At 47.5% G+C, this 23,398-nt stretch overlaps 1 protein-coding gene across 4 annotated transcripts in view; it reads left to right on the forward strand.

The window, feature by feature from the left end:
• LOC147097882 (phospholipid phosphatase 5-like) overlaps positions 1-15,848 on the forward strand; it is a 34,473-nt gene extending 18,625 nt beyond the window's left edge. For all 4 annotated transcript variants that reach the window (XM_085970931.1, XM_085970928.1, XM_085970930.1 and 1 more), the window contains exons 4-8: positions 339-429; positions 2,067-2,130; positions 8,471-8,595; positions 10,148-10,318; positions 12,458-15,848. In XM_085970931.1, the coding sequence (XP_085827057.1) occupies positions 339-429; positions 2,067-2,130; positions 8,471-8,595; positions 10,148-10,318; positions 12,458-12,624 (618 nt within the window). In that variant the 3' untranslated portion in view covers positions 12,625-15,848. The remainder of the gene's footprint in view (positions 1-338; positions 430-2,066; positions 2,131-8,470; positions 8,596-10,147; positions 10,319-12,457) is intronic.
• The last annotated feature ends 7,550 nt before the right edge of the window (positions 15,849-23,398 follow it).

The raw sequence follows: 23,398 nt of genomic DNA on the forward strand, positions 1-23,398 counted from the left end.
AACAACCCACTTCCTGGATAGAGATGGGCAATGGCACCCTGGCAGATTGTTCTCTCTCACTCAGGGACAACGAGGCTAATTGTGGTGCGCACCCCCCCGCACTGACACCTTGGCTCACATTCGCGAACTCTGCACAGTCTGGGATGAAGGTTCATTATTCTGGTCTTTATAATTTCACATATACAGTATCTTAACCAAGAGGGCCAGCAGAGGAGCGTGGCCTATCATTAAAACCCCTCACTGGTAGTTTAAAGCCTGTCGTCTTGTACAAGGTGCACACCCTGTGGCCCCCATTTTATAAATTCGACAAATAACGTTTTCCGTTCTTCCTTCAACAGGCCATTTCCTTCCTGACTCCATTGATGACGATACTTCTGATGAAGCTGCTGAATAGAACAGAAAACGGGGATGTGAAGGAAGGTTGTTTAGGTGAGGGAAACCCATCGGTTCGGTCTTGCGTGCCGTCAACTTCAAGCCGGTGAATATTCTTATTAAAATCCTTCTGGTATTGGGTTACGTCATAAAAGGACAAAAAGAGCCTTTCACCTCCTCAGAACATCCCAAAGTGCTTCCTAGACACTGAGTTATTTTTGAAGTGCAGTCACTGTTGTTGTGTAGGCAAATGCGGCAACCAGTGTGCACAGCAAGATCCCACAAACAGCAAATGACATAGATGATTAGTTCGTCTGTTTTTAGCAGTGTTGGTTGAGGGATGAATATTAGCCAGTGGGAGAACTTCCCCTGCTCTTTGCATAGTGCCAAGGGGTCTTTTACATCCACCTGTGAGGGCAGGCGGGCCCTCGCAAGACGGCACCTCCGACCGCGCAGCACTCCCTCGGCACTGCACGGGAGGGTCAGCCCAGATTATGTGTTCAGCCCCTGAAGGTGCCAGGTTCTCGCCCATCCTGTGCCGCATTGCCTGATGTTAGCCAGGTTTGTTGCAGTTGTGCACTGCCGTTGACCCGTGCGCTACTTTGGTCAGGGAGTGGGGGCGGAAGAGGAAATCTGCTCCTGATCGATCGTTGTTGTCCAGTGACACGTGTGGTGCGGAGAAGATTGAGCTCAACTGGGACAGCGATTGGGGTGCGATTATGGGCCTCAACTCTCCCGGGCTAGCGAAAGGAAAGGAACTCAGCTGGGCTTCCTGCTCTGCACTGACTCCTGGAAAAGTGTAAACTCAAAATAACAACAAAGTCATCGACCTGAAACGTTAGCTCTGTTTCTCTCTCCACCGATGTTGCCTGGCCTGCTGAGTTTTTCCAGCATTTCCTGTTGTTATTTCGGATTTCCAGCATCCGCAGTATTTTGCTATCGTAAAAGTGTAGACTTGGTTGTGATCGATCAATCTGCTGGATCACATAAGGAATGACGACGTCTTGGCAAGATTAGAGAAGCATATCCCGGCAGCGAACCTGCACTTTAAGGAGAAGAGGGCAGTAAAATGGCAAAAGATTTAGAAATCTTAGCCTTCTGCATCCATTTCAGTTCATCTTTTCCTGTTCCGCTAAACTGTGCTATGTTACAATCTAAGTGGTACAGTCAGTTCAGTGGTGTCTTGTCTGATTTATTTATCTGCTGAATTACAAACCAACACTAGGGGGACCTGGATACAGTGGGTTTGATCTTGACCTTGCAGCGTTTCAGTTCAGACTGACTGAATGACCATTACCTCTGCTGGCTGCGCAGGTCTCCCTGAAATTCGGGCAGTGTCAATCTCACTGGGCCAGCCATTGGGCTGCGATTATCGGCCGATGGTAGACATGGGGTTCACAGCACAACATTGGCCCTAAATTAGGGATAATACGCTGGGGCTAGGAGTCGAGGCATCTGACCTGGGGAGTACTCGATGAGACACTGGGTGGTTGGAATGGAGAGTGCTCCATTCCCCCAGCGTCCTTGGCGAGCGAGTGAAAAAATACTTGAGTCCCTGGTAACCTTTGTTGGGGATACTTCACATTAAAGTCCCATGAAGTTTCTTTTTTGAATCTGTGGCATTGTTACAGGCAGTTCTCTTCAATTTTTGTGATTGCACAAATGAAATGTACTCATTGTGTTTGCACTTGCAGCAGCGTCTCTGGGCCTGGTTTTGAATGGAGTCATCACAAACACCTTGAAACTGGTGATTGGAAGGTGAGCTAGGATCTGCACAGCTTTAAAGGCACAACTGTGCTTTGTTGAAGAAATAATCCAGGGTGAAGTCCCTTTGCATGGCCTGAAGATTTGGGCATATCCTGGCTCCGAATGCCAACGATTTAAGCTGTAGTCTGTTTTAAAAGCTCCGCGCGTCACCTCTGCTCACGTTCATTGGGCTCACTGTTGTAGCAAGAAGCACCGAAACATCATCTTTAAGCACCTTGCCTTGAACTAGCCATAAGACATGGTACAGAGTTGGTCAGGGGTCCAGACTTTGGGACACTTTTGTGACCTGATAAAAGTCAGATTGAAATTGCTACCGCTCAGCTTGATTGTGATCATTTGTGTCCTGTGAGAGGCAATGTAACTACCCTCGTCTTCCTTTCCCAGCGATAAACGAGACCCCCCCTGCCTTAAAGCAATAATTAAGCATCAGGCCCAAAGGCCTTCTGAAAAGAATGAATTGTGCTCACCTCCCACCAACCCTTTCTACCCTTGTTTTCTGACTTGCTGGGGCGTTGTTTCAGGAGGGTCAGGGCCCTCAGTAATTGACCATTCTTTGAGGTCCACCATTCTCTGGGAAAAGAACCACCTCCTGTCATCTGACGATGATCTGGCCAGATGCAACTTAAAATTGTGACCGCTAGTCCTCCCATACCTACTTAGTTGAAACAAACTGTCTACTCGAACACTATCTGCAGGAAACTTTGTTATATCCGGCACCGACGGGACCGAGCTGTTGCCGATCTATCAAAACTGCCGAACATACAAAGTTAACGTTGAAGGATACGGAGGTTTTCATCTCCGTATCCGACAACAAACACTGTTGCTTAGCAACAGCTTGTAAACAGTCGGCCCGTACCTTGGAAGCGTCTCTGTAGCTTAGCAACAGCTTCAGAGAGACTTTCCAAAGCCCGACTGTTGAAAACAAAGCCACGAGAAGAAAAAAAACCTAACAAAACGGCTCCTGATTTCTGCCGGTAGATCGAGGTTTCCGGACATACAACCTCCGGATAAACCAAAGTTTCCTGTATTTCCTTTATCACCATACAAACCTCAATCAAATCATCTCCACATCTATGCTTCTCAAGTGCTGATTCCCAGCTCTTTTAGCCTATCTTAATAATTAAGATACTTCAAACTGGGAATTAGTCTAGTGGCCCTCCTCTGCACCTTCCCAAAACCCCCCTCACCCACCATGTGAGGAGACAAAAACTGGACACAGTATTCTAATGGAGGCCTGACCAAGGGTTTTGTACAAGTACAAAATAGGTTGCCCTGTCTTATAGCCAATTGTCCTATAAATGCACCATCACCTTATTCACTCTATCGCTTCACGGCATTGCGCATGAACCTTGAGCGATCTATGCACTAGAACGCCCAGGTCTCTCTCTCTCCACCTGCTTCAGTGCATGTACGTTGAGCATTCGCACTGCCCAAATGCATAACGCTGCATTTTTATTTTACGTTAAACATCATTTGCCAATCACAAGCCCAATCCCCCCAACACATCAAGTCCACCTGAAACAATAGAGCATCGTCCAGAGATCTAACGCTCGCACACATCTTAGCATCGCCTGCAAACTTGCAGATTGTGCCCCCAAGACCTACACCCAGATCATTAATAAAAACAGTAATGAGCAGTGGTCCCAACACCAATCCCTGGGGGACACCACTGGTGACCGGTCTCCAAACAGATCCAAATCCATCTACAACTACTTTCTGCCAATGTCCGTTCAGCCAGCTTATAATCGAGTTCAATATATTACCAAAATATCAGAGACTTCGATCTTGTGGAGAGGTCTCTTATGCGGTAGCTTGCCAAAAGCTTTTTCATAAATTCATAGAATGGTTACAGCACGGAAGAAGGCCATCCGGCCCGTCGAGCCCGTGCCAGCTCTCTGCAAGAGCACTTCAGCTAGTCCCACTCCCCCGCCCTTTCCCCGTAGCCCTGCAAATTTCTTTCCTTCAGGTGCTTATCCAACTCCCTTTTGAAAGCTGTGATTGAGTCTGCCTCCACCACCCTCTCAGGCAGTGCATTCCAGATCCTAACCACTCGCTGCGTAAAAAAGTTTTTCCTTACGTCGCCTTTGGTTCTTCTGCCAATCACCTTAAATCTGTGTCCTCTGGTTCTCGACCCTTCTGCCAATGGGAACAGTTTCTCTCTCTCTACTCTGTCCAGACCCCTCATGATTTTGAACACCTCTATCAATCTCCTCTCAGCCTTCTCTGCTCTAAGGAGAACAACCCCAGCTTCTCCAGTCTATCCAAGTAATTGAAGTCCCTTATTCCTGGAATCATTCTCATAAATCTTTCCTACACCCTCTCGAAGGCCTTCACATCCTTCCTAAAGTGCAGTGCCCAGAATTGGACACAGTACTCCAGTTGAGGCCGAACCAGTGTTTTATAAAGGTTCATCATAACCTCCTTGCTTTTGTACTCTATACCTCTATTTATGAAGCCCAGGATCCCGTAAGCTTTTTTAACTGCTTTCTCAACCTGCCCTGCCATCTTCAACGATTTGTGCACATATACCCTGAGGTCTCTCTGTTCATGCACCCCCTACAGGATTGTACCCTTTAGTTTATATTTCCTCTCCTCAATCTTTCTACCAAAATGTATCACTTCACACTTTTCTGCGTTAAATTTCATCTGCCACATGTTCGCCCATTCCACCAGCCTGTCTCTGTCCTCTTGAAGTCTATCACTCTCCTCCTCACTGTTCACTGTACTTCCAGGTTTTGTGTCATCTGCAAATTTTGAAATTGTGCCCTGAACACCCACATCCAAGTCATTAATACAGTATATTAAAAAATCTCTCTTAGGCAGTCCCTCGGAACCGAGGATGACTTTTAATTTTTTTTTTACATTAATATATATCAAGAAAAGCAGTGGTCCCAGTACCAACCCCTGGGGAACGCCACTGTATACCTTCCTCCAGTTGAAAAAACAACCATTCACCACTGCTCTCTGTTTCCTGTCACTTAGCCAATTTTGTATCCATGCTGTCCCTTTTGTTCCATGGGCTTCAACTTTGCTGGCAAGCCTATTATGTGGCACTTTGTCAAACGCCTTTTGGAAATCCGTGTACACCACATCAACCGCATTGTCCTCATCAACCCTCTCTGTTACCTCATCAAAAAACTCGATCAAGTTGGTTAAACACGATTTGCCTTTATCAAATCCGTGCTGGCTTTCCATAATTAATCCACACTTGTCCAAGTGACTGTTAATTTTGTTCCTGATTATTGTTTCTATAAGCTTCCCCACTACTGAGGTTAAACTGACCGGCCTATAGTTGCTGGGTTTATCTTTACACCCTTTTTGAACAAGGGTGTAACATTTGAAATTCTCCAGTCCTCTGGCACCAGCTCCCGTTTCTAAGGAGGATTGGAAAATTATGGCCAGTACCTCCGCGATTTCTTCCTTCATTTCCCTCAGCATCCTCGGATCCTGGTGACTTATCTACTTTAAGTACAGCCAGCGTTTCTAATACCTCGTCTTTATCAATTGTTATCCCATCCAGTATCTCCTCTACCTCTTTTACTATGTCTATGGCAGCATCCTCTTCCTTGGTGAAGACAGATGCAAAGTACTCATTTAGTACCTCAGCCATACCCTGTGCCTCCATGCGTAGTTCTTTTTGGTCTCTAATTGGCCCTACCCTTACTTTTACTACCCGTTTTCTATTTATATGCCGATTGAAAACTTTTGGATTCCCTTGTATGTTAGCTGCCATTCTATTCTCATATCCTCTTTTTGCCCCTCTTATTTTCTTTTTCACTTCTCTGAACTTTCTCGGATGTATTCTCGATCTGACCTCTGTCATACATGCTCTTTTTCTGCTTCATCTTACTCTCTATCTCTTTCGTCACCCAGGGAGCTCTGACTTTAGTTGCCCTACCTTTCCCCTAGTGGGAATGTACCTCGACTGTACCCAAACTATTTCCTCTTTAAAGGCAGCCCATTGTTCCACTACAGTTTTGCCTGCCAATCTTTGATTCCAGTTTACCCGGGGCCGATCCGTTCTCATCCCACTGAAATTTGCCTCCTTCCAATTAAGTATTTTTACTCTAGATTGCTCCCAGTCCTTTTCTATAGCTAATCTAAAACTGATGATACGATGATCTCTGTTCAATAAATGTTCACCTACTGACACTTGCTCCACTTGACCCACCTCATTCCCCAGAACCAGATCCAGCAATGCCTCCTTCCTCTTTGGGCTGGAAACATACTGATCAAGAAAGTTCTCCTGAACACACTTCAGAAACTCTTCCCCCTCGCTGCCCTTTACACTTACTATCCCAGTCTATGTTCGGATAGTCGAAGTCCCCCAGTATAACTCTATAGTTCTTGCATCTCTCTGTAATTTCTCGGCAAATTTGCTCCTCCATATTTTCCCACTAGTTGGTGGTCTATAGAATAGAATGTAATGGCACCTCTATTATTTCTCAACTCTAGCCATATAGATTCTGTCCTTGACCCCTCCAGGCCATCTTCTCTCTCCAGCACTGTCACATTCTCCTTAACCAATATTGCCACCCCACCGCCTTTCTTTCCTTCCCAGCTTTCCAGAGCACCTTATATCCAGGAATATTTAATACCCAATCCTGTCCTTTTTTGAGCCAGGTCTCCGTTATTGCCACGACATCATATTCCCATGTGGCTTTTTGCGCCTGCAGCTCACCAAGCTTGTTTACTCTGCTTCGTGCGTTCGCATACATACACTGTAAACCTATCTTAGACCATCCTGTGTTCTCTTAGTCTGACCCCACCTAATACCTTACTATTTCTTGCTTTAGTGCTATCCGTATCTCCCAATCCTTTGTGCCCTCTGTTTCTCATTTCTAATGCTACATCCTGGTGCCCATCCCCCTGCCAACTTAGTTTAAACCCTCCCCAACAGCACTAGCAAACCTCCCCGTGAGGATATTGGTACCGGCTCTGTTGAGCTGCAACCAGTCCGGCCTGTACAGGTCCCATCTCCCCCAGAACCTGCCCCAATGCACCAGGAATCTGAAGCCCTCCCTCCTGCACCATCTCTCTAGCCACGCTATCCTCTCCTATTTTGATACTCACTCGCGCGTGACACCGGGAGTAATCCAGAGATTACTACCTTTGAGGTCCTGCTTTTTAATCTCTTTCCTAGCTCCCTAAAATCTGCCTGCAGGACCTCATCCCTCTTTCTGCCTATGTTGTTGGTACCAATATGGACCACGACCACTGGCTGTTCACCCTCTCTCCCCCCCTCAGAATGTTCTGCAGCCGCTCAGTGACATCCTTGACCCTGGCACCAGGGAGGCAACATACCATCCTGGAGTCATGTCTGCAGCCGCAGAAACGCCTGTCTGCTCCCCTAACTATTGAATCCCCGAATTTTGGAAGTCTTAAGTAGACAATGTCAACTGGGCTTTCCTCATCCACCATCTTGGTGACTTCTTCAAAAAAAGACAATTTCACTTGTAATCTCTATCTCTATATTGCATCCCTAATGATTCCCTCCAGAATCTTTCCCATTACTGACATCAAAGTTTCCCATTCTGTAGCTGAAAGAGGAGGCGTGGATGTTGGAGCAGAAAGCAGCTAGCATTTCTACCTTCCACTTGGCCTTGCTGTTCAGATGGGGAAAGGCTCCAGATGTTGTCAACCAACCTGCAGCTTTGTAAAGAAAGAACAGGAAACTTTCGATTTACCGGCACCTAAATAACCGGAAATCTCGGTTAACCGGCAAAATTCAGGAGTAGGTTTTACTTCATATTGTACTTGCCTCCCTCCATCTGGTGCTGTGCAAGGGTGTGGCTGCAGCTGTTGCTAAGCTACAGAGACGCTTGGAACTTGAGGCCATTGTTCTGCACTTGTTGCTAAGCAACAGGGTTTGTTGCTTTATACGGAGCTCTCAGCTCTCCCTATCTTTTACTATAGCGTTCGGTTATCCGGAATTTTTGATGAACCGGCACCACGTCGGTCCCATCGGTGCCGGATTAAAAAAAAGTTTCCTGAACTTGGATAGATAGAATGTACAGCCATTCAGCCCAACGGGCCCATGTATACTCCACACCAGCCTCCTCCCACCCCTATTCACATATCCTTCTATTCCCTTCCTCCCTCATGTACTTATCTGGTTTTGCCTCAACCACTCCCTGTAGTAGCAAGTTCCACATTCTAACCACTCTCTGGGTAAAGAAGTTTCTCCTAAATTCCCTTTGGATTTATTACACTACCTCAGGACGTCCCAAAGCACTTCACAGAAAATGAAGTTCTTTTGAAGTGTGGTCACTGTTGTAATGTGGTATGAATGGTTGAGCTGGTGACAGTGTGGTTGTCTCACTGTTTGCAGGCCTCGGCCAGACTACTTCTACCGCTGCTTTCCGGACGGAGTGGTGACCGAGGACATGCAGTGCACGGGTGACCCCAGTGTGGTAGTGGAGGGAAGGAAGAGTTTCCCCAGTGGCCACTCTTCGTGTAAGTACACGTCGCCGCGCGTTCATCACATCGCCGTATAAAAAGACCTATAATGGTCTTGCCATTCTTCAGCGGGAGGTCAAATGGTTCAACGCTCTACAGGTGAGATCAAGAACGACCATTTGTCAGTTTGTGGCCCCACTAAAGATTTGACGCAATGTTCAGCTGTTGCTCGATCTCTTAACTTTGTAACCGCGCTTAAATTTTCTCCGTTGTAAGATGCTGACTGCGCTGGACACTAGCTTCCACGTGCCGGAACTTTGGTATATGGAGTTGGGTCACAGCTCAGCCATGATCTCATTGAATGGCGGAACAGGCTCAAGGGACTGAATGGCCTCCTCCTGTTCCTATGTCTGCAGACAGGTGGCATCGGCACGCATCCAAGCACTTCCTGCATTGCCCGACTTGAACTCGTTCTCATATTGAAGGAGCTAGAAAAGTTGGTGCTGTAATTGTTCCCTACAGTTAGCTGCCCAACCAGCTCTGCTGGCCTTAATGTGATACCGTCTTATGCTCAATGAAAACTGCGCTGGCAGGCTAATTTGAATGGATTTGATCCATCTTCAGCATCGATGAGGAGCTGACGTTGCAATTGTACATGTAAAAAAAAAATCAAAATTACTTGACCCCTCCCCCAATTTCCACTGCCTCGCTAAGGAAGCATCTCTCTTCATTCGTTCGTTCGCTCCTCCACTTCCCAGGAGTCCGAACTCTTCACGTGGACAATCATTGGGCGCCATCTTAGATGGAAGGGACCGTGCCCCACTGCAACTTCTATCATTCATCGTTTGAACCCTTTGGCTTTCAATGTTATTTACGTATTTGGGATCTGATGTTTTATCAGGACGCTTGCTTTACCCTTGTGTTCCTCAGTGTTGTCACTAGACTTTGTGGGCATGTTAATGATGATATCCTTTAAGCAAAGAAAAATCTCTCGCGTGTTCAGTGTGGTCAAATTCCGGTGAGGTGTCCTAAATGCATCAGCTCGAGCTGCTGCCTTCCAAGTGGCAGACTCCTAACACTCATGTGTAAAGGTCTCCAGCTGGGTGCAAGCCATGCTTTGATGAACAAGACTCATGGGTTGCTCTCGCCGTTCAAGTGATCATAGCCTGAACATTTCATAAGGAATACGATTTGCCTTTTGCTAAAATGCTGGTGGCAGCGGTGACTTGCCCCAGGCAAGGCGACAGACTTGGTGACTTGCTCCCAAGCATCTCGCCATGGCTTGTGTAAATAGCTCTTTGGAGAGGATTGCCGGGTCCAGTAACACAGCACCTTCCCAAAACTGTGCATGAGGGCAGTAACTTGCCACGTGAGCAGTCAGAGCTGCAAAGCTTACAGCAGTTCTTGGGAACGCTGGTATATTCATTCTTTTCCAAGCCCTCAAGTGTAACTCCTTGGTATTGCCCTACTCCCTGGCTTTCCTTTCCCCAATCTGGGGGGTCCTGTGCTGTTGCCTTTGACCCTTCACCTTTATTCCTGTGCCAGGGGGTGTAGTGGGTTGGGCAGGCAGAATCGTCTTTGAATCTTGTTCTTTCAATTCTACTCGCAGTTGCTTTTGCCGGCCTGGGGTTCACAGCCTTCTACCTGGGAGGGAAGCTCCACTGCTTCACGTCAAGGGGCCGTGGAAAAGGATGGAGACTGTGTGTGATGCTAATGCCCTTGTACATCGCAGCCATGATCGCTCTGACACGTGCCTGCGACTACAGGCACCACTGGCAAGGTGAGAAGCACGGGCAATTCGGACTGCATAACACTGAACCATTTCAATCTTATCACGCTTACAGCAGTTCTTGGGAACGCTGGTATATTCATTCTTTTCCAAGCCCTCACGCTGTTTTACATTTTTCTAGTGACTCCAAGAGGGTAACTTGTCCCACCCGATAACTAACCTTTACATTTCTCGTTTAGAACAGTGGCGAAGTCCGAGCGCAGTGCAGGAAAGTCGACAAGAAGTATTCATCTCTAGTACTGTCCCCACCCCTTACACCTTCCACTCTTAGCAGCCAAATCGATAAATACACGAGGGAGAAAGGAATAGAAGGATATATTGATTGGGGGAGAGGAAGTAGGGGTGGGAGGGGGCTCGTGTGGAGCATAAACACCAGCACGGAGCAGTTGGTCCAAATGGCCTGTTTCCGTGCTGTAAATTCAGTGTGAATGGCACTAACCATTTGCCAGTACCATTGGCGTCAAATGCACCGGCTTCACTTTTAACAAGTTGAGTGTGCCGGCTATTTTGGGCAGTTCAATAAATTCTTCGCACCTCGTTAACGTATTTGTATTTAGATCCCTCCATGGATCGTTCTGCATCTGTTTTGAGCCCACGATCTCTCTCATGGTTAACAATCACCCATCCTGAACCAGAATCTCACCCATGGCTGAGTTAGAATTAACTGTTAGATTTAAGAAATCCCATCCCTCCTGTGTTTCACCAGCTCCCGATTTAATTTTTTTTTTTATAGAAGATAGGAGCAGGAGAAGGCCATTCGGCCCCTCGAGCCTGCTCCGCCATTTAATGAGATCATGGCTGATCATCCAAATTCAGTACCCTGTCCCTGCTTTCTCCCCATATCCTTTTAGCCTTAAGAAATATATCTTAACTCCTTCTTGAATATATTTAATGAATTGGCCTCAACTGCCTTCTGTGGTAGAGAATTCCACAGGTTCACCACTCTCTGGGTGAAGAAATTCCTCCTCATCTCTGTCCTAAATGGCTTACCCCTTATCCTTAGACTGTGACCCCTGGTTCTGGACTCCCGCCATCGGGAACATCCTTCCTGCATCTAGTCCTGTTAGAATTTTATAAGTTTCAATGAGATCCCCTCTCATTCTAGCGAATATAAGCCTAATCGACCCAATCTCTCTTCATACGTCATTCCTGCCATCCCAGGTATCAGTCTGGTGAATCTTTGCTGCACTCCCTCCATGGCAAGAACATCCTTCCTCAGATAAGGTGACCAAAACGGCACACAACACTCAAGGTGTGGTCTCACCAAGGCCCTTTTTTTTTTCTTTCTTCAGTCGGTAATTTTGTAACATTGAGAAACCCTTGGTTTTAGTCCCGGACAAACAATCTGCTGATCCCAATTGGAATTGGAGCAGGCAGTAGAGAATTGGAACCCAGTTAGATGTTTGTTTTCTTCACTGCTCCCGTTCTCTCTCTGTGTCTACTGTCCAAACCGAGGAAGCAGTCTTGCAGTTTTTAGCCCTTAAACTTGAGTTAATCCAAAACTCTGCTGTTTGTGTCCTAACTCGCACCGAGTCCTCTTCACCCATCACCCCTGTGCTCGCTGTCCTGCATTGACTCCCGGTCCGACACAGCCTCGATTTAAACATTTCAAATCCCTCCATGGCCTCGCCCCCTCCCTCGCACTGTAACCTCCTCCATCCCTGCAAACCCCCGAGATCCCTGCGCTCCTCCAATTCTGGCCTTTTGCGCATCCCCGATTTGCATCGCTCCACCATTGGCGGCCGTGCCTTTAGCTGCCGAGGCCCTAAGCTCTGCAAATCCCTCCTTAAACCCCTCTCTCCTTTTAAGATGCTCCTTAAAACCTACCTCTTTGACCAAGCTTTTAGTCACCATCCTAATATTTCCTTATGTGGCCCTGTGTCAAATTTTGTTTGAGAACGCTGCTACAAAGTGTCTTGTCATGTTTTACTATGTTAAAGGTGCTATATAAATGCAAGCTGTTTGCCTTTTCTCTTGCTAACTAATAACAGACATGACATTCTCAGCAATCGCTCACACAATCTCTGTTGCACGGGAATATTCAGCAAGATTTTAGCCGACTGACCAATACAGGCTCTCCTCCCTAAAACCGTTTGCTCTCCTCGAGTAACGTGCCATTTTGTCTTGCAGATGTGGTGGCTGGCTCTCTGATCGGACTGACTGCAGCGTACACCTGCTACCGACAGCACTACCCGAGTCTGTCGGACCCTGAATGCCACAAGCCGTACTCGAAGACCAAACTGTCAACGGCGCAGGAGCGCAAGCTATCGAACCCCAGCTTCAAACTGGACGTGTAGAGAGCCGCCCCTTTAGCAGCCTCCTCCAGGGCAATCCAATCTTGTCCTCGCCATGTAAACGTGCTTTTCTTTTTTGGGCAACATTTGCACATATTTATAATGGGACCTTTTGCAACACCTTAACGAGTGCGCGCGCGCACACACACACACACACACACACACACACACACACACACACACACACACACACACACACACACACACGTGCAAAACAAGGGAATTAAATGGACCAGCAAGAGACCAGAGCATTTCAGATTTTATTGGTTCGTGAAGTTAAAGCAATTGATTTTACCCTTTTTTAAACAAGCCATTTATTTATTTTCCTTTTTTTTTTGCTCGAATCTAAAAATTGGCAAATAAAATACAGATGGTATGAAGGCAATAGTTCAACATGGTTGTAACAAGTAAGTGTGTTTAGACTTTCAGATGGATCACTTTTCTAAGGCGATGACAGTTCGAGTATAATTACTTTACTGAACCCACTTGTTCTGTGGCATTAATTTCAGTGGGAACAAATGACTGCAACAATCTGCCCCGTCCAAACTCCCGTACCGTGCAGTGATCGCCAGGACCAAGTGGCTGAAATTAATTCCACAGAATAAAATGTGCCAGTGGTGATCTCTGCTCCTTGACACATGCGTCTTGTCGCAATTTAGGTTAAGGAATTTGTGATTGCTTCTCACCAATGGATTTATTGTGATAGGGGAAGGTGTGCAATTCTCTACAATCTTAAACGGAGGTTGCGCTTCCAGGTTCCCTTCCCACAGAAACTTAAAACAACAGAGAGATTTTCCTCTTTTGGTGAATATTATTTACGTCGGTCCCAGGTCAGTCCCGTCGCTGTGACATCGCTGCACCCATGGTCTTGAATGTGGCTCCTTGCCCCACCCCAGCAAGTGAGCCGTTGTTCCTGGCTAGCTAGTGGGCGATTGCAAGTTCCCTGGTCAGGGCTGAAACCACTACTCGATGTTCAAATGACTCTGGATAGCAGCAAGTCAGGAAAGAAACGAGACACGAAGTTGAGACTGGTGTTGGTACGAGTCACCCACCCCCTCACTTGGAGTGACAGCGTTCTGGGCTCATGAGACTAGCTAAGTTTAAAAATCCTGTTTTTTGAGACGGTGATGGTGGTGGGCCGCCTTGAACCGCTAGGATCAGTTTTGATGCAACTGAGTGGCTTGCTAGGTCATTTCAAAGGGCAGTTAAGAGTCAACCATGTTGGAGTCACATATAGGCCCAGCCTGGGTAAGGACTTCAGGTTTCCTTCCCTGAAGGACATTAGTGAACCAGTTAGTTTTTTACAACAGTCTGACAGCTTCACGATCACTTCTGCTGATTCCAGTATTTTATTTCCAAAACACTTAATACAGATTCTCAAATTGCCATGGTTGGATTTGAGCCTACATTCTCTGAATTATTAGTCCAGGCCTCTGGATTACTAATCCAGTAACATAACCATGACCCGACCGTACCCTTTCATAGCATGTCTGTGGACAGGATTTTAAAAGGATTTTATACCTCTTGCGCTGGTAGCCCTTCTCAGTGAAATACTTTCTCATTTTGTAACAAAGCCGTCGCAAGTAAGAGTGTGTGGGGGTGGGGTGGGGGTAAAGTTCACAATGACCTCGGCAATGTTGTTTAATTTATATACAATGAAACGGTTGCATCAGGGAGGTGGGATGTGATTTGCATCCCTTAAATTAATTGAGCATTCCCTTGTGAGTTATGTCCACCCCTGTAATTGCTGGTTATTAGGGCCACTGGCTTGCAGGGACAGAACACATCAAGTCCCGTTCCCTGTTGGGATTCAGATATTGTTCTTGGGAATCGCACTCCACGATTCCATTCGGCAGACTTGCCCATGGTGAGTTTACACGCAGATTTATACGTTGAATCAACCTGTGACTGGTATATTTATGTCGCTGTGCTGCTTCAAGTATTTTGTACAGAATGTTATGTATTGTTTCCACGGACCTACCGCATCCCTTTCACGGTGAGAGGGCGGGAGCAGAAATGCTGTTGGCCCTGGCCACAGACGTGCCGTTCACATTCCATTTACAGATGGGTACCGGCAGGGAGTGCCTGGTCTTCAAAGCAGCCGCCTCTGCCAGGGGCGGGGGATTCAGGCTTGCTGTGGGACTAGGTAGAGATCAGTGTTCCCTTTAGGCTGCGTGGCCGCACAGCGATCTGGAGGTCCCACGCAGGCCACCCGCCGGCTTTATAATGGAAAAACCGCGCCTGCGCGGAAATTCACGGGCCACGCACCCCGCCAAAAAAATCAGAGGGAACATTGGTAAAGATGATGGTTTTTCAAATCACATTTCAAATAGACGAGGGTGGGTGGGGGGGGAGAGCGATGCACCGACTGTTCAATCACAAGACTTCAGTCAACCGCCCCCGGTTTAACCAAAGCTGCATCTTAGAGCCAGGATTGGTTAGGTGCAGCAGTGAATAAAATACACACGCACACACCTTCACCGTTTTGCTTTAGTGCCACTTCCAACAAGACTCCAATCCTGAAAGGACGCGCTCTTGTTGGACACATTCCAGCTTATAATGTCATGTTGTGATATTCCTGTCATGGACATTAGTCTTAACCATGGATAAATAGCACGACTGTAACGTCACTGCTGTGGCGGTCTGTTGAACAGGCCGCTGGTTGGACCTTAAACTGAAACGTTAACCGTATTCCTCTTCACCATGATCCACTGGTAGTCTTTTGAATAGAAACTATTTCCAATTGCAGGAGAAATAATGACCTTGTGAGTCGTGCCGTCTCCAGTTGTGCATGTGGTTCCGTAGTACCCAGTGCAGCACCTGTTCACGCAAGTGTAACTATCGAGACACGTGTAAGCAACTGTCTATATAACCAAACTTGCTGTTTCTGTTCGGTGCTTCGAATGGGCACAGTAACAGGCTACAGTCGGGGGTCTAGTCCGAGGGAAGGAAAGCACAAAGCAGCACACACATGCACGTTGGGATATTCCCGTTCCGCTTCCCTGGAATGTGAATTTCACCAGATTGTGGTAACTGCAGATCCCAACTGTTGTCTTTGTGAATTTATCAATTCACTGACTGTACTGTGAATATACAAGGGGAGACTGTGGCAAGTTTTAGTCCTATGTTGATCACGCTGTCTGAACAAAGTAATCTTAAGTCAACCCTGTGTGTAAATGGGAGTCATCTCTTTGTCTTCAAATAAAACAAAGACCAATATTTAAAAAGACGTTTTAGATTTCTTTCTGGTATTTTTCTCTTCTGGGGTTTACCTGCATGGCACAATGATTAGGGTCTGTCGACAAGCTATACTGTACTCCAGTCTGCCATTCCAGAATCCAATCCCTCTGAATCTCTGTCTGCTCCTTACAGCTCTGATTCATGTCAGCACAGAAGCTCCTCCCTCAGAAACAGCAGAGGTAGCTTTTTGCTGAAAAATAAAATCCCAGTGCATTGGTCTACATACAGTTTCACACGAAATGATACAGAAATATTTAATAATGACAGGTTGGAGCCCAAGGTGGCTCAGTGGGTACCACTCGCGTCCCTTGATCCAGAAGGTTGTGGCTTCAAGCTCCGCTCCAGAGACTAGAGCATGTAAACCAGGCTAACACTGCAGGGGAGTGCTGCACTGTCTGAGGTGCTGTCTTTCAGATGAGACGTTAAATCGAGGACCCATCTGCTCAGGTGGAAGTAAAAGATCCCACGGCTACTATTTCGATGAAGAGCGGGGCAGTTAACCCTGGTGTCCTGGACCAATATTTATCCCTCAACCAACATCACTAAAACAGATTATCCGGCCATTATCACACTGCTGTTTGTGGGAGCTTGCTGTGCTCAAATTGACTTGCGTTTCCCTGCCTTACAACAGTGACCGCTCTTCAGTAAAGCACTTTGGGACGTTCTGAGGTCATGGAAGGCGCAATATAAATGCAAGTCTTTAATTTCTTTTTAATTGTGTAATCCACTTTGTAGTGCAAATGTAAGAGTTGGGAAACTGAACATGACATTATTGGGTTCAGTATAAAATGTGAAAAGGAGAGTGAATACTCAAAGGTAAAGGGACTTCATTGGACAAGAGTCAATTTCATTGAAATGAAAAGGGAACTAGCCCGTGCAAAGTGGGCAGGAAAATTGGCAAATAACATCAGAAAATATTGGAAACACTCAGCAGGTCAGGCAGCATCCGTGGAGAGAGAAACAGCGTCAACGTTTCAGGTCGGTGACCCTTCGTCAGAACTCTGTTTCTCTCCATGGATGCTGCCTGACCTGCAGAGTGTTTCCAGCATTTTCTGTTGTTATAAATGCTGGTCTTGACAGCGCCGCCCAGATTCTAGGAAAGAATGAAAAAATAAGGGAGTTGGACAAGAACGTGAGGAAGAGGAACTTTTACAGGGTTAATGAAAAAAATGGGCGTGTGGGACTCGGCACGACTGCTCTTTCAAAGAGGTGGCACAGGCATGACGGGCCGAATGGCCTCCTCCTGTGCTGTAAGTTTCTATAGAGAAATTCTAATTTAAAATATGGTGAGAACAGGCAAATCTTGGGCTGATATAAAATATAAGGGGGGGGGGGAAATTGAGTTGCGACCCCTTTGGGGCGCTAACTTTCCCAGGGCACTACTTTTAGCGCCCGGAAAAAATTAGCACCCCCACGGCCAAAATTCATTGGTAGCGCCCCAAGAGGGAAGCTCTACTGGAAGCGCCCCGCCTCCCTCTTGGTGCGCTGCAAGGGAACATCGCGCCACGCTCTGCGGCACATCGTGCTGCAGGCCTTCTTAAAAGGGAGGGGCCTTGTGTAGCGCGACCCGGGGCCCAGCTTGGCCACTAGGATCGGCGTGCCAGCAAAAGATGGACCGCAGCTGGCACTCTGCGGTGGGGCTGCTCAGGAGGCCAGGGACGGCAACGAGGGCAGATGCTGGCAGGTCGCCAGCAACAAAAATGGCCGCCCAGCACCTCGCCTTTAATTAGCGCCGCCCTGGCCACAGGCAGGCCCCCCTTCATAGTGTCCCGCGATAAGCCGGGGGCGCTACCGAAGATCGCCGCCGGTGGTGCAGCGCTGCAGGGTGCTAGCGGTTACCGTCGCTGCTAACCTCACGCTGAATTTCGCAGGAGGCGTTGGCGGCGCCGTGCCTGGGCGCTAGTTGCTTTGCGCCCCGTTAGCACCCTCTTGGGGCGCTAATGGGAGGCGCAAAGCAACCAAATTTTTCCCCCCAGGAATATAAATGAGAAAAGGTTAGCAAGGTGAAGAGATGGCGTGAAGAAAGATTGGTGGATAACGTAAAGGGAATTAGTGGATGATTTTATGAAACCATCAAGAATAGTTAAAGGAAGGTTGGGGCCAATTAAGAGTTGAAAAAGGAAATCTTGTGGCTGATAACGGACGCTAAATCAGAGCTCGGCCTTGGTTTTTCACAGAAGATTGTAGTCCTGTGAGTGAAATGGTACAAGAGGAGGAGGAGACGGGATAAGATAATGGAATTAGATAATAAAGATAATAAAGTTGTACTGGAAGAAAAGGTGCAACTCAAAATGGAAAAACTTGCTGGCTTGCATCCAGGCCCAGAGAGAGAGCGTCACCAGCTGACCAAAGCTGACAAGTGCACACCAGGTACAACTGAAGTAAATGTATGCAACTGTTTATCTGTTTTTCCCTCTCTGTGAAGATTGCCTTTTTTCTCTCTAAGCTTTAGAGAATTTAAGTGCATTTTATGTGGTCTGGGCAACGTGCTCCAAATCAGTGAATCTGTTACAACCCCAACTCCCTCCACCCTCACAGCCCAACAACGAGAGGGGGAAAAGGAGTTGTGGACATTCAACTTTGCTTTACTTAAGAGAGACTTGCATTTCTGTCGCGCTTTCCACGACCACCGGACGTCCCAAAGCGCTTTACAGCCAATGAATGACTTTTTGAAGTGTAGTCACTTTTGAAACGTGGCAGCCAATTTGTGCACAGCAAGCTCCCACAAACAGCAGTGTGCCAATGACCAATCTGTTTTAGGGATGTTGATTGAGGGATAAATATTGGCCCCAGGACACCGGGGGTAACTCCCCTGCTCTTCTTCGAAATAGTGCCACGGGATCTTTTACTTCCACCTGAAAGAGCAGACGGGGCCTCGGTTTAACGTCTCGTCCGAAAGATGGCATCACCGACAGTGCAGCGCTCCCTCAGTGCTGGCACTGGGAGTGTCAGCCTGGACTTTGGTGCTCAAGTCTGGCTTCGCAGTGCTGAGGACCATCACTGCTGTCCACTTCACAGTCCCAATGTAACTCCTGAGCTTGGTACCTCCTGGTTTTGCATTTAACAGTCTGGGCCATATAGCCTAGGACCCTGCTTTCTCTGGCTGTGCCTCCCTGATTCTGAGAACCCAAACCTTGAGGCAGTAATTAATGATTGTTTCCAACTCTTTCTCCTTCTATGAGTAGAAAGGTTGTGTTCTAACTGTACTAATATGCAGAATACGTAGCCTCTGACCTGCTCTTGTTGCCACAGTATTTATGTGGCTGATCCAGTTAAGTTTCTGGTCAATGGTGACTCCCCCAGGATGTTGATGGTGGGGGATTCGGTGATGGTAATGCCGTTGAATGTCATGGGGCGGTGGTTAGACTCTCGCTTGTTTGGAGCTAGTCATTGCCTGGCACTTGTGTGGCGCGAATGTTACCTGCCACTTATCAACTCTTCAAGGCTTCTTCGGCAGCACCTCCCAAACCCGTGACCTCTTCCACCTAGAAGGACAAGGGCAGCAGATGCGTGGGAACACCACCACCTCCAAGTTCCCCTCCAAGTCACACACCATCCTGACTTAGAAGTATATCGCTGGTCCTTCATCGTCGCTGGGTCAAAATCCTGGAACTCCCTCCCTAACAGCACTGTGGGAGTAGCTTCATCACATGGACTGAAGCGGTTCAAGGCAGCGGCTCATCACCACCTTCTCAAGGGCAACGAGGGATGGGCAATAAATGCTGGCCTTGCCAGCGATGCCCACATCCCATAAGCAAATAATAAAAAAGGACATTCAAACCCAGGATAGGAAACAGAAGCAAAACGCTGACCTTGGTTTCATGCGCCAACGAGTGTTCAGTTTTCAGGCAGAGAGAATGGAATGGCAATGGTGAGTACCAACCCAAAAGATTGAAGCAAAAGAAATCATGGTGGCTACGAGGTCGCAAATTTGCCTTCCAATCTTGATGCTGCATGTGAAGAGGGTTCTTAAACCCCACTTGTAAGCCATTGTCATTGAGTGAGGAAACAACATATACAATTTAAAGCACAGGGAATGGAATGGCGTCAACCTGGAAGTTCGAGTGGTTCAAAGCTGGGTTTCCAATACCTTGGCCTTTGCGTTTGATTTTTATGGTGTAAAGAAACAAAGTATATAATTTAAAGCATGGTAAAGGGAGTGGAGATGTTAAGTATCACCCCAAAAAGGCTCTGTAATAGGGAAGTTTAAATGGCTTGTGGTTAAGGTGCTCACTTCCCAGTGTTGGAGGCATGTGTGTGAAGTAAGTTCAAACCCAGGTAGAGATTTTGGATAGGGTGTGATGTGCTCCATATTTTCAGATCTAAAGAAATGAGGGATGTTAAGTATCAACCCCAAATATACTAAAACCCGGGAAGGCAGAGTGGCTGAAAGGATTGCAAACTCGCCTTCCTGCGATATGGGTATGTGCAATTCAGGTTCAAGACTAGCTAAAGGCAGTAAAGTTAGACACAATGGGGCAGAGTGAGATTATGCATGGAAGAGTGGGGCTAGAGTAAATGGATTGGTTAAGGGGAAAATGATGGGTTAGACCAGTAGAAAACAGTGAAGAAAAGCTGTTCAATGAGATAAGAGAAGTGGTGAAGGAGGATGCTAGAGGCAGCTGTCTCCCTGTAGTAGAAATGAATGGTGAATGAAGGACAGCTGCCCCTCCCCTGGGGATGGGAAAAGAGAGGGGAGGGATAAGGCCCTGTCCTTGATGAGAGAGTGTGAATCCAGGGGAAGAGGAATGGTGAAGTAAATAGATCTTCACGATAGGTAACCTATTTTCTTCATGCCTACTGTAATAGATAACCTATCATGAAGATCTATTTACTTCACCATTTCCCCCCCTGGATTTACACTCTCTCATCAAGGACAGGGCCTTATCCCTCCCCCCTCTTTTCCCATCCCCAGGGGAGGGGCAGCTGTCCTTCTTCACCATTCATCTCTACTAGAGGGAGACAGCTGCCTCTAGCATCCTCCTTCACCACTTCTCTTACCTCATTGAGCAGCTGTTTTCCACTGTTCTAACCCATCAATTTCCCTTTAACCAATCCATTTACTCTAGCTCCACTACTTCCTGCACACTCTCACTCTAGTCCACTGCATCTAACTTTACTGCCTTGAGCTAGTCTTGAACCTGAATCTCAGATACCCATAGCGCAGGAAGACAAGCTTGCAATCCTTTCAGCCACTCTGCCTTCCCTAGTTTTAGTATATTTGGGGCTGATACTTAACATCTGCTCCCTTCATGACTTTAAAGAACATCAGCATTTCTTTAAACCAGAAAAGATTTGCACTCTGTCTACAATCACTACTAAGGTTTGAACTTGCTTTATACACACACACACACATTTCCCCCATTGGAAGGTGAACACTTTCTCCACAAGCCAGTCAATCTGCCTTACTACAATACTTTTCACTTGTTACTTAACAGCTTCATTCCCTTTAAAGTGTCTTAAATTATATACTTCACTTTTTCACCCAATGAAAATTAAGCAACAAACTCCACGCAGCTTTGAACGTAGCTCTTACACACTAGCACCATTTAAAAACCAACCTTGCATCCTCTGAGCCAGCCTGAAACTCTGGTTTAAAGACTTTTTTGGGGTGTTACTTAACATCTTCATTCTCTTTAGAGTGCCTTAAAACACACAACTAGCTTTTTGACCCAATGAAGACTGCGACAAGCCCCAGCCAGCTTTGAACCTGGCTCTGGCACACACTAACACTATTGGGAGACCAACCTTGTATCCTCTTAGCCACCCTGAATCAGCAGCCTGGACTGCTTTTGGTTCGATAGCTCTTCAATTCTCTGTGACTTAAAATGATCCATTTCTTTACACCATAGGATTGGTCCATAATGCTCCAGTGGGGCTTCAATCTTGTTCCGACACTGGACTCCTGCTTACGCATTACCGTACCCAGATTTTCACCTGTTTCCTACCTAACACTCAAAGGAAGCATGCTATTCATTTTCAGCACTTTTAGGTAGATAGTGGATTATAACCATTCCTGTCACAACACCTTAAATAACTCTTTCTTTAACTGTGAAAATAGAGGATTAGAAGCTAATGGAGGATTTGTCACCCAGTGGTGCTGGTGGAAGGGGCAAGATGGTTGAGATTTTTCATGTCGGAGTTGGTCATTGCACAGCTCTCATATCATCCATTTGTTACCTGTCACTTGTCAGCTTAAGGCTAGAGTGTGTCGATGTCCTGCTGTCAGTCAGCAGAAGCTTCTACTTGATTACTGATCTTGTGAATGGAGCTAGAGACAGCAACATCCGCTGCAACAGCCCCACTCCTCATGATGAGGGAAGCTTATGGGTGACCTCAGCTAAAGATATTTGGGCCAAGGACACGGGCCTGAGCTATGCTCCCAGTGATGGTCTGGGAACGCACGGACTTCCTCCAGACCTTGTGCGGCTGTTACGACTCCGTGGACTGAAGCATTTCCTTCTGTGCAGTGGAGCCTTCGGTCGCCTGAGGAAGAGAGTGTTTGAAGATCAGGACCTCACCCCCGGCACCAAGCCCATGGTCTACAGAGCAACAGTGATACCCGCCCTGCTGTATGCCTCAGAGACATGGACTGTGTACAGCAGGCACCTCAAAGCATGGGAGAGGTACCACTAACACTGTCTCCGCAAGATCCTGCAAATCCATTGGCAGGATAGGCGCACCGACGTCAGTGTTCTCGCTCAGGCCAACATCCCCAGCATCGAAGCTTTGACCGCGCTCGATCAGCTCCGATGGATAGACCACATTGTCCGCATGCCTGATACGAGACTCCCAAAACAAGTGCTCTACTCGGAGCTCTGACATGCCAAGAGAGCCCCAGGTGGGCAGAGGAAACGCTTCAAGGACACCCTCAAAGCCTCCTTGAAAAAGTGCAACATTCTCACCGACACCTGGGAATCCCTGGCCCAAGACCGCACAAAGTGGAGGAGAAGCATGCGGGAAGGCGCCAAATACAGAGGCCTAGAAATTGAGTTTTGGCGCAGCCAGGGCTTTAGCGCCGGAAGTTAGTGCCGGAGCTAAGTCGCGCTGGTCGGGCCCAAAATTCAATAGTTCTGCGCCCAAACGGCTGCCGGCGCTGCTGAGAGCTGTTTGCGCCTGAAAACTGGCGCAACGCGCTGAATTTCGGCGCTATTCTGGCGCTGCGGCGCCCGCTGCGGTGCGGCAGGTTCGGGAAGTGCAGGCCTCCTCCTTCCCTTAAGGAGGAGCTGCCTGCACCCGGCCGCGGCCCGCGAAAATCTTTTTAAAAATGAGCCCGGCACCTCGGACAAGTGCCGGGCTTGCTTCTGTTCCGGGGGGGGGGAGGGAAGTCCGGGGAGGGAGCTGCGGCCAGGCGGCCGGCGGGAAAGCGGCCGGCCGCCGCGGGGCCTTTAATGCGCCGGCGCAAAAACATGTTGGACTCTGTTGCCAGAGTCTTAGTTGCGGCTGCCACGGGCGAGGCGGCCGCAACTGAATTTCGGCGCTGGGGCCCGTCGGCATGGCAACCGGGACGCTGCGCACACCGATGACGTCATCGGTG

This window comes from Somniosus microcephalus, chromosome 30, assembly GCF_052327205.1.
Source record: "Somniosus microcephalus isolate GS21.2 chromosome 30, FLI_Smic_1.0, whole genome shotgun sequence".
Classification (NCBI taxonomy): Eukaryota; Metazoa; Chordata; class Chondrichthyes; order Squaliformes; family Somniosidae; genus Somniosus; species Somniosus microcephalus.